Source organism: Triticum aestivum, chromosome 2B (genome assembly GCF_018294505.1).
Source record: "Triticum aestivum cultivar Chinese Spring chromosome 2B, IWGSC CS RefSeq v2.1, whole genome shotgun sequence".
In the NCBI taxonomy this organism is placed as follows: Eukaryota; Viridiplantae; Streptophyta; class Magnoliopsida; order Poales; family Poaceae; genus Triticum; species Triticum aestivum.
This window is the reverse complement of record NC_057798.1, coordinates 701,534,368-701,545,640: the sequence shown is the minus strand read 5'-3', so window position 1 is coordinate 701,545,640 and position 11,273 is coordinate 701,534,368. Positions and strand designations below refer to the sequence as shown.

The window sequence follows — 11,273 nt, the reverse complement described above, 5'->3', positions numbered from 1 at the left end:
GCGTATGTATGAGTGTGTGCTTATGTACTACTATGTTCAATTATTATTATTTTGCCCATGCCACTTCGTTGAAAAAAATAAAATCGCAGCGCATGCACAGGCAAAAATCGTGGTGCAGGCGGATAAAAGGTACGCACGTTCCATGCAAGACAATCAACAACGGAAAGGAAAGGAAACGGCACATGTCCCGTACGAAGTGTACGCGAGTGCTTGATCGGGAGCACGAATCTTGAAGGTTCAGATCATGCGGCTGAGAGATCAGATGTGACTTTACTAATTTCTCGTCTAGGTGAAAAATTAGCAAATCCATTGTTACAACTTACAACATGGAATCCCCTCTAAAAAAAAACTTACAACATGGAATCTAACTGAATCACGAGGACCCTAGGCTATATATACGTGTATATATATCCCGTGATATCCGGAGGAGAGACATCCCATTAGTTGACCGATACCGTTTTCGCTCGTTTGCCATGGCTCACAACTCGACCTCTCCAGCAAGTCACGTCGAGTTACCGGAGACGTCGTCGAGATGCGTGACGGAGAGCAGGACGCACAACTTGGAGGTGGCCGGTTACTCGCTCGACGGCATGGGCGTCGGCAAGTACATTAGATCGAGCAGATTCAGCGTCGGGGGCTACGACTGGTGCATCAGATTCTACCCAGATGGAGAGAGAGAGACCGTGAACGTTGCCGGCAACGCATCGTGCTTTCTGTTTTGCGTGAGCCAGAAGGAGGTGAGAGTCATGTTCACCCTCAACATGCTGGAGAAACATGGAGCCGTACAGGTAACCAACCACCGTGCGCTAGAGCATACTATCTGTCCGCCACATTATAATTATGGCCTCCCTTATTTCGTCGAGAAATCGAGGCTGAAATCGTCGGCCCTCGCCAACAATGGCTACGTGACGATAAGGTGCGCCCTCACTGTGATCAAAGAGCCGCCCGCGGAGCCGGAGTGCGAGGAGAATCGTGTCGTGGTTCCGCCGCAGGAGCTGCCCGGAGACCTCGGGCGTGCCCTCAAAGACGGGAACGGCCTAGATGTTGTCATCGATGTGGGCGGCAGGCTGTTCGGAGCCCACAAGTTCATGCTCGCTGCTCGGTCCCCGGTCTTCAAGGCTCAGCTCTTTGGCCCGATGATGAAGAAGGACACACGGCGCATCAAGGTCGTCGGCATGGAGCCAGCCATCTTCGGGATGCTTCGCGAGTTCATATACACGGATTTGCTACCAACATGGGAAGGGGAAGGTTATGGTGCCGCCGTAATGCAACATTTGCTCGTCGCGGCAGATCGGTACGGGCTAAACAGGCTCAAGCTGATGTGCGAAGAGAAGCTGTGCGAAAGCATCGACGTGGAGACTGTCACAACCACATTGGCGCTAGCAGAACAGCACAACTGCGAAGTGCTCAAGAAGGCATGCCTGAAGTTTATGTCGTCGCAGAGAGTGATGGACGCCGTCGGGAAGACCGATGGGTTCAAACACCTCATGGCAAGTTGCCCCCTGCTGAATTTGAAGAAGAATCTCGGGGACAAGACAGGTGTCACGAAGAAGTCAAGATAGAACGAAATTTCCTTGTTGGATTGACTTTAGTATTTTCATCAGAAGCACAAAACACATATTGTATGACTCGGGAGCAATGGAATTTTTCTTAGAAAAATAGTTACTACTATTAGTTTTGCATCGAGTGGTCTGATCATATGGTAATTTTTGCACTCTTAGTTTTATTGTGAAAATAACTCCTAGTCGGGGTTTATGGTGAACCAACAAATTTGAATTGCTAGCAATCTAATCTATCTAAGATATCTCATACTTATAGCATCCCATACTTGTAGCATCTCAATCTCGACGATCAGCTCACAGAGACAAGAATTTTGGTGCAGCGCAATGTGTTGTTGCTTTTCTGTTTCTTCTATCTTTTATTTCCTTGGCTAAAGCAAATCACATCGTGGCGCTCCTACAGAAGCACTCCCGTCGGATCGTGCCATCCACAACCGAGCATGCATGCGCCCACGGCAGCCTACAAACTCGGCACGGCGCACACAGCCCTGTCCTGTGGCGTTTCCTAACAGAAGTACTGACTACTCCTTGACGCGCTAGGCCGAATAAGCACCTCCTTGTCGGAGGGCTGGAGGGTGGCGATGCGGTCGCAGATGCACTTGGCCGCAACCCCGGTGAATGATGGATAAGCAAGACAAGATGGAGAGGCCTCACTGTTTGCTGGTTCAATTGCCTTGCTCTTAATTAGACCGTGGGTGTTTGTTACGAACCACGAGCACAGTTCACACAAGCAATTCACTGGAGCACTTGGGGTTTGATGGTGTTCGGTTACAGGCTTGAGAACGAGGGAGGAAGAGGAACAAACCAGGGGGAACACTCAGCATCAGACTAGGTGGATGGGATCGACGGGTTACTTGACCTAGTCCGCCATTCGTTGCCAGAGTAGCGTGCGTTGCTCCACGGCTTTACCTCTTTTATTCTGAAACTCTCTAGTTAACTCTGTTTTCGAAATAGGCTTTCGCCCCGTTTCGTAGATAAAGCATCCACATCAGATTCTCCTAAAAAATAGTCTGTTTCCGTAGGAACCAAACCATATAATTCAGTTAAACAAGTGGTTTGCATAGAAATAACTTTGGCGCATCAACGTGCATTCGCATGGACTTGAAATACAGATCATATGTGTTAAAATGGGCTAGATAACACATAATGACGCTTCATTTGTTCTTTTCTCGCGAATACACAAATAAAAGAAGAAAAATGAGTACAAAGAGGATAACACACATGGCACGAACTCAAACCGGCGTGGACATGGTACCCGGAGCAGAGAAACAAGGGATGCTCAGCCCGAAGAGAAGAAAAACCACAGCTAAACCCGCTAAGCCTATACTGGCAAAATGCCAAACATCTCCAAAGCCAACACCGGTGACGCCGCGAGAAAGCAAGATAGCGCCTTCAGAGGAGCGACGTGATTATGCATCAGACATCTATCTGAAGAACCGAACCAAGAGTTTCCCCCGGTGCTCGAAGAGGGGCGCAGATAAAGGCCATGGGAGCGCCTCCAAGAAGGAAAACCACACCCGCAAGTATCGCCACTGCCAGCGTAGGCAAGCCGATAAGGGATTACGCCTTGGCCTGAGTCCAAACAATCCCATTAGCACCAGATCAGGGTCCGTAGATGATAAAGTCAGTCCACAAGTTGAGACTACCACCACAGAAGGGTGGGGCGGGGTTGCGTCTGTCGTCGGAGAGTGGCACCGGGTGCCACATAAAAAAAGAGTTTTGGGCCGGCATGGCATGGAGGTGGACGGGGAGTGTCGGTGTTAAAACCGACAGACCTCGAGTAGGGGGGCCCGAACTGTAAGATCGGATCGATGGATAACAGGAGACAAGAGACAAAGCGTTTGCCCAGGTTCGGGCCATCTTGAGGAGGTAAAACCCTACGTCCTACTTTTGCTTATATTGTGGATGTGTCAAAATACAGAGTTGATCTACCTCGGGATCGTAAGTTGTGGACTAAACCCTAAGGCGAATGATGATGATAATTGATGTCCCTCTACGGGCTAAACCCTCCAGCTTATATAGGCACCGGGGATATCTAGGGTTACACATGGTCGGTTGTCATCGAGGGGTTACATACGAACCTAATGGACACACTTGGAGTACATGTCAAGTCTTCGGCAGAGCCGACAGGATCACACCACAGGTTTGAGGCCTCCGGAGTCCCCCTTCAGCAATGGGATGTCAGCCCGACCCATGGACTAGACTAGCTAGACCGGGACCCCTTAATCCAGGACACTGTCAGGGAGGCAGCTGGTTAAAGAGAGCCGATGCGGAGGGTGGGATGGCAACTGACACCACCAGCAAGCTGGAATCGGAAGGGGACGCAGCTCCCAAGCTTCGAGCTGTTGGGGGCGGAGCCGCCGGAGCGTCGCGAGCCGACGGCCGAAGAGGATGCAGCAATCGGAGCGCCGGGTTCGGCACTGTAACAGGAGAGGACGCCGGCAAGCCGCGAATGCTAGAGAACGCAGGTCCATGGCTACCGGGACCGGAGCACTGCCGACAAAGGTCCCCCGCGAGGCCTCAGCCGCCAGCCAAGAGGAACACTGTGGCCACATAAATTCGCAAATGCTGGAACTGCAACTCAGAAGAGGCACCGTTGGGGGCTAGGAGCGACCTGCGGCGAGGCCAAACCGAGACTCAACTTGCCCGGTCGCCCCATGGACCTCAAGCACTCCCAACTAATAGCAGCACCAGGAGAGAGCCTCCCCTTCGGGGGGCGGGAAACATCCAACGGAGGAGCAGCCAAGGCAGAGCAGCTGCGTTTGACCGGCAGAGGAGGCGCAACAGCCGGAGGGGAGCGCCCCCATGACTCACCAGATTAGATTTGGGGGAAGGGGGAGGGGTGCCACGCATAGGACGGGGCCACACTGTCGTCACGCTCCCAGGGAGAAACGTGGCTTCGCTGGCAGCCCTCTAGCGATGGCGATGTGGAGGAGGGAAGGGGGATGTATCTGGTGCACCAAGGCAATTGGTGCTACCGGTGCACCGGTAGTCCGTTTCACATTCAAAAATGTTCGAAAAAATCCAGAAAAAAACTAGTGCATTGACACAACATGAATGTATGTTGTTACAAAAATTTAGATCAATATTCGAAACATTGCTCTAGATACGAAAATAAAAAATTTGACATGAATAGTACATAACACAAGTTGGGCTTCAGGTTTGGCCCATTAGCACATTGATGTCAAATTTATCATTTTTGTATCTTGACCATTGTTTTGATTTTTGATTTGATTTTTTGTCACAAGATATGTTGATGTTGTACCAATACACTAATTTTTTTCCGGATTTTTTTGAATTTTTTTGAATGTGTAACGGGGTCCGATGCACCGGTAGCACCAATTGCCTTGGTGCACCAGATACGTTCCCGGAGGGAAGGACACCCTCTCCTCTGATGTGGGCTGGCCCATCCACATTTTTTTTCATTTTAACCCCCAAAAAACTGTGCCCAGTGTTGGTCCTACGTATTCTTCGCTAACCACCCTCACCTGATGTGTTCAGTTACATGTATTTTTCCTTATTTTCTTTTTATTCTTTTAATTTTTTCTTATTCCTTATTAGAACGGTTTTGTTTGGGTTTTTCTTTTTCTTTTTCTTATTTTTGTTTCATTTTTTCTTTTGCTAAATTAAATAAGGTTTTTAAAATTGATTGAACCTTTTTTTTAATCTATGAACTTTTTCAAAATTGAAGGAACTTTTTCGAAAATTGATTACTTGTTTTCATTTTTGTGAACTTTTATTTCATTCATCAACTTTTTTTTGAACTCGTGAACTTTTTTTTATTTTTGTTAAGATTTTTCAAAAAAATGCAGATGTTTTTGAAAAAGTCAATGGTCAACTAGTCAACAGTTGACCAGAAATGTGGCATAACCTCAGGTCGAGTACTCCTAGGCCAAGGAGTACAAGTTTAGGTATGTTCCTCTCCGTATCCTCCTAGGCCAAGGAGTCCGTGATCGCTTCGTATTTTCCACAGCCTTTACAAGTCCCCTCTCTCCATATACTAAGAAGACTAGGCCCGCAAGGGTTCCTTTTTTCTGGTTTTTTTGGAAAATTTTTTACCGTTGTTGTTTGAATGACACGTGTGCACGGTAGTTTTCTAAAATGTGATTGATCATATTTTTTTGCTTGGTCGGTCTTTTAAGCACGTTTGATTTTGTTGTCGTATGTGCCCTTGTCTATTCACGTGTGTACGGCACATCCTACAAGAGAGAGTTCCTCCTTTTTTTTAAAATTTGATTGACTGTACGTGCTTGTTCCAGAGTTATGTAGGTCAGGTGCACGCCACGCGCCGCTGCATGTCGCCACGTCTGCCTCACATGCAGTTGACCAACAATTCCATCGGTGACACATTGTCTTCTAGAATTTGCTGGGATTTTGTCTCCTTCAAATTTGTCTCTCTCCTGTATTTCCTTCCTTCGACGCGTCCATGGGCATGCATGTCTGCGCCATGCATCTCGCCACGTTTGCCTGCTGGGCTTTTCTCGTGGGTTCTATTTTTATTTTTTCTCTTCTTTTAGTTGCCTATAAGTACCTGTTTGCTTCCTGTTCCTTTGGTTTGGGCTACTCCGCTGCCGGCGGCCTTGTCCTGATTGGCTTGGACGAACTCGGCGCCTTTCATTGCCGCAGCGGAGCAAGATCGCCAGGCTCGCGTTGCTCGCCGGCGTGACGGCGAAGCGGCCGGCAAGGGGTGGAAGCGGTGCAAGGCGCGCACGAGGAGTTCGATTGGCATGGACGAACTCGGCGCCTTCGTCGCCGTAGCGGAGCGAGATCGTCAGGCCTGTGCTGCCCTTCGGCGCGACGGCGAAGGGGCCGGAAAGGAGGTGGAAGCGGCCCAAGGCGCGTGCGAAGGACGACGCGCGCTGTTCGACCGGCCGGAGGCTTGCGCAGGAGGACGCCATTCTGGCTGTAGCCCATGGTAATCCGCCGCAGGTTCCATTGCGTCAGGTGGTCGGTGTCCGGCTCCGGCGGCAGTGAGTTCTCCGGCGGCAGTGAGTTCTTTTGTTCCTCGTTAGTATTGCTCTCTCTTCGCCCCGCTCCAGCTCCGGCCCCTTGGCTGCGGCCTCCTGCGACTTGCGAGGTGTTCTATCGATTGACCAAACCCAAACTGAGCCAGGTCTGAGCATGGATGATGGACATGCATGTACTTTCCTTCCTCAAGTAGTCCTCCTCCTCGGCGTCCTCCGCGGGCGTCCACGATGCCGGCCGCCACAGCCGGGACTACGTCGAGCGCGGCCCCCCAACGGGGACTTCTACACGGGGCAGTGGCGCGGCGGCGTGCCGCACGGCGACGGGAAGTACCTGTGGACGGACTGGTGCATGTACGAGGGGGAGTGGTGGCACGGCAAGGCCACGGGCCGGGGCAAGTTCTCCTGGCCGTCAGGCGCCACCTACAGGGCGAGTTCAAGGACGGCTTCATGGACGGCGACGACACCTGCACCATCGCCGCCGGGGACCCATACAATGCCTCCTGGTCCATGAACCTCCAGGATGGCGACGACAGGAAGAGCTACGCCAACGGCGACCAATACGACGGCGACTCGCGCTCCGGGCTGCAGGACGGCGCCGGCCACTACATCTGGCACAACGGGACCGAGTACAGGGGAAGTGGCGGGCCAGCCTCATCGACGGCTGCGGCGCGCTCGCCTGGGCCGACGACAACCGCTATGACGACGGCTTGGAGGACGGTTGCCCGCGCGGCCAGGGCACCTTCCGATGGGCCGACGGCAGTGTCTACGTCGGCTTCTGGACGCGAGACGGCCTGAGCGGCATTGTCCAGCAGAAGGGCGTCTACCAGTACCACCCGTCTCCGGCGGCGGCGTCCCCGACAGCGCGCGACCCCCGCGATGGCTTCGCGAGGGAACTGCCGGGGTTCACGTCGGCGCCACCGAGTCCATGCCGCTGCAGAGGCCGCTCAACAGTTCGGGTAACCGGACGGCCAATGGGCGAGGGAGCTCAGTGTCCGGGATGAGCAATTGCTCCGTCGGCGACCCGAAGTATGACAAGATTTGCATCTGGGAGTCGGACGGCGACATCACCTGCGACATTGTGGACGGGGCCGCTCTGTTGGACGACGCGCGGAGGAGCGTGAGGACGGAGGACGGCGGGGAGAGCGCGGCGCTTCTGCCTCCGCCGTCCCAGGCGCCGCGCATTGCCAAGTCAAGTGGGTGTCCCCATCGCTGGCGAAGCAACAGGGAGACCATCGTCAAGGGACACAAGCACTACGAGCTCATGCTGAACTTGCAGCTCGGGATCAGGTGGGTTGCTTCTGTCATCTTCCTTCGTCAGCGAGTCTGAAACTCTAAATTACGAAGATTTTGAAACTTTTGGTTGTGGAATTCGATCAACCAAAGAAATTTGCATTTGCTTTCAGTACCTCTGCTTCACGCAGAGTTATAGGAATATAGACAAGACTGAAATATGTGTTCATGAAGCCTATAGACGCTAACCAATATTCTTATGGCCCATGGTCCTATGTAAAGTATTCCAATACATTTCCACAAATCAGTTTTATATTCTTCACGTAACACATGTTCATGTCCAATCAAGGATGGATTGAAGTGGTGCTGGGACATGTATAGAGAAGGAGCCCACCTGTATGGACAAGTTTTGAATTGGGATGTGCTGTTTCCTACCTGGTGGTGTAGACGTTAGATGAGGGATCTCCATATAAGTAGAATGTCACACATATGAATGTTGCATCTGCCCTGATTCATAGAAAACAAGCCAAGAGAACGATTCATCAGTTGCATATCTTTTTTTATGTTCTACATGTTATTCCTTTCTCTTGAAGTTGGTCTGCTGTTCAAAAAAAAAACTGAGAATGTAATTATATGCGTAGCGTAGTTAAGTGTGTTCAAGAAGTATACATAGAAAAAAATAGACTGCTAGGCGTAAAAACTCGAGCTGGCTACAAAGGTACGCACATACAGAACGTACAACAAATTTTCAGAAACTATATCAAAACAAACACATACTGAACCAATGGGTGCGGCGTGCCGCCGCACATGCTTCAGTGGATCGACTTGAATAGGTTGGCTTGTGATGATATGTCGCTTAGGACCAGCAGCGATGGTTTGATTCAGATCTTCAGATGTAAAGTTCACTACCACTACATCATGATCAATATCTTAGGTCTAAGGAGAGAACAGGAGCTTCATACTTCCACTATCACTACATGTTGTAGATCACTTAAGTATGTATCTACTAGATGTATCTTTTTTTTTCATGAACTACTCTACCATGAATCAAGTCTTGGGACAACTTATCAAATATTTTAAAAAAACTAAATATCTTATCAATCCGTATGGCGCGGCGTGCCGCCGCGCACTACTCGCTAGTAACACGGCTAGGCGTGCAAAAGCTTACGGCCAACTCCTGTCTCTTGATCAGACCCGTCGCTTATTCTCAAAGCTTTGATGGCCATGGCTAACGAAGACGGCGCAACCTCGGCGGGGGATTACTACTGCATACCCGAGGCCACGTCCTCCACATCCATTACACATCATCACACCGCGACGTTTGATTTCGTGGTGACCGATTACCTGCAGCTTAAGGGCATGGGTGTCGGCGAGTTCGTTGCCTCGTCCGTCTTCAAAGTCGGCGGCTACAAGTGGGAGCTCAACTTCTACCCGGATGGGATCACCCAGTACAGGTGTGGCTCAGGGTGGACACGGTCCGGCCGGTCCGGTCCCTGACCGAGCCGTCGTTTGGACCGGCCGTCAGCGGTCCGGACCGGACCGGACCGAGCAGCGTCGCGATCTTGTTTTCAGGGACCGGACCGCAGCGACGGAAGCCCGAGCCGGACCGAGCGGCTCGTTTGGACCGGCCGGTGGTCACCCCAGAGCTCGCGCCGGAGCACGGCGACGCGGGGAGGGCGCTGGACGCAGCGGGGCCTGTCGTGGAGGTGTCCGGCGACTTCTTTGACTCAAGGTGGACTGCACGGCGGCCAGGCAGAGCTCAGGCAGCAACAGCGACGAAGAATCTGGCACGGCGGCCGGTGCACGACGACCGGTGTACAACAGCGGTGTAGGGCCTCCTGCTTCAATTTCTACCTTCCAGGTAATAGATCCGAGCATGGCGCATCCACTAGACATGCTTGCCAGCGTCAGGGAGGCAGGTGGCCGCGCGGATGAACGACGGCGGCGCTGACCAGCGCACGACCGACGCGCCCGCCATGCAGCTCTGGCCACGCGCTCGCCACGCGCCGGCCGTGACCTCGACACACCCTCGCCACGCCCCTGCCACGTCCTAGGCACGCTCCCGCCACGCCCCCGCCTCACATGCCCCCGCCACGCCCTGGCCATGCCATAGCTCGTGCTCGTCGGTCCGCTCGGTCGGACCGAGCTTTCACCGGACCGGACCGAGGGATTTTCGGTCCCGTTTGCAGGGCCCGGACCGGCTAGATTTTATGCCGGGCCAGGACCGAGCCTGGCCAGTCCGAGCGGGCCGCGAGCCGGACCGGCGGACCGGACCGTTTCGTCCAGGCTGAGGTGTGGCGATAACACCTCATGCTACGTTCGCTACCTCGGCGGAGCCAAGGATGTGAAGGCCAAGTTCGCGCTCAGCATGCTGAGGACCAGCAGCCAGGCAGAGGTGGTCAGCTGTCGCGCGAAGGAGCACGTCTTCTCTCAGCGGAATGACGAGCGGGGCCGCCGCAGGTTTGTGAGCAGGTGGAGCTTGAAATCCCTGTCCCGCGAAGGCGAAGGCGACGGCTCCTTCACGATACGGTGCGTGCTCACCGTCAGCAAGGAGTCTCCGCTGGTGCTGCAGGGCAAGCTCGAGCCCTGGATCGGTGACCCGACAGGCGCGGACGTCACGTTCCGCGTGGGCGGCCGGAAGTTTCCAGCGCACCGGATCCTCCTGGCCTCGCAGTCGCCAGTCTTTAAAGCTCAGCTCTTTGGCCCCATGGCGGAGAAGGACATGGGGCGCGTCAAGGTCGTGGATGTGGAGCCGACCATCTTCCAAATGATGCTTCACTACGTCTATACGGATTCGCTGCCACCGTGCGACGACAAAGACGGGTACAGCGTCGCGACGCTGCAGCATTTGCTGGTCGCCGCGGATAGGTATGGGCTGGGCATGCTGAGGCTAATGTGCGAGAGGGAGCTGTGTGAAAAGATCGATGTCAAGACTGTCAGGTCCACCTTCGCATTGGCGAACCAGCACAACTGCGAGCAGCTCAAGAGTGATTGCCTGTGGTTTATGTCATCGCCAAAAGTCCTTGGCGCCGTCTTAGAGACCGAGGGGTTCAAGGAGCACTTCATGCCAAGTTGCCGCCCAATGGCTTTGGAGGAGGGAGCTTCAGGGAAAAAATGTAGACGTCGAGAGGAAAAAATTGATCCAAACAAGAAAAAGATCAAAAAGATCCGTACAAAGCAGTGATCTTAATTAGTTTCATTTTGCATAACTGTATTTTGAAGGGGAGCCAAATGCCCCATTGCTCATGACAATGTCTGTAAGGTACAAGAACTTCAATGGTTAATAAGGTAATAGTGAAAATTTAATGCTCAGCAAAGCCTTGGAACCCCGTAAACCATACCATGGTCACCGGCAACTTCTGGTTTGTCGGTGGCAGTGGATCCTTCCATTAAAGACCTACAAATTCAAAAGGGCTGCCTTCTTATGACATTCTCATATTAACTATTGTGTTCCTTCTCATTTCGTCTTTTGACGATGCATAGTGCTTTCCTCCAACAAAATTGCTCATAAAAGGGA

At 52.4% G+C, this 11,273-nt stretch overlaps 2 protein-coding genes and 1 pseudogene across 2 annotated transcripts; all 3 read left to right on the top strand.

Moving 5' to 3' along the window:
• The first annotated feature begins 440 nt into the window (after positions 1-440).
• Positions 441-1,760, top strand: LOC123042177 (BTB/POZ and MATH domain-containing protein 2-like). Its single transcript, XM_044464686.1, has one exon. It carries the CDS (start codon positions 474-476, stop codon positions 1,560-1,562), a length of 1,089 nt encoding a protein of 362 aa, XP_044320621.1. The 5' UTR covers positions 441-473; the 3' UTR covers positions 1,563-1,760.
• A 4,711-nt stretch (positions 1,761-6,471) lies between these two features.
• LOC123039438 (phosphatidylinositol 4-phosphate 5-kinase 4-like) lies at positions 6,472-7,853 on the top strand (annotated as a pseudogene).
• Positions 7,854-10,124: 2,271 nt separating this feature from the next.
• LOC123039437 (BTB/POZ and MATH domain-containing protein 2-like) lies at positions 10,125-10,940 on the top strand. Its single transcript, XM_044462611.1, has one exon. The coding sequence runs from the start codon at positions 10,125-10,127 to the stop codon at positions 10,938-10,940; it is 816 nt and encodes a 271-aa protein (XP_044318546.1).
• Positions 10,941-11,273: the final 333 nt, after the last annotated feature.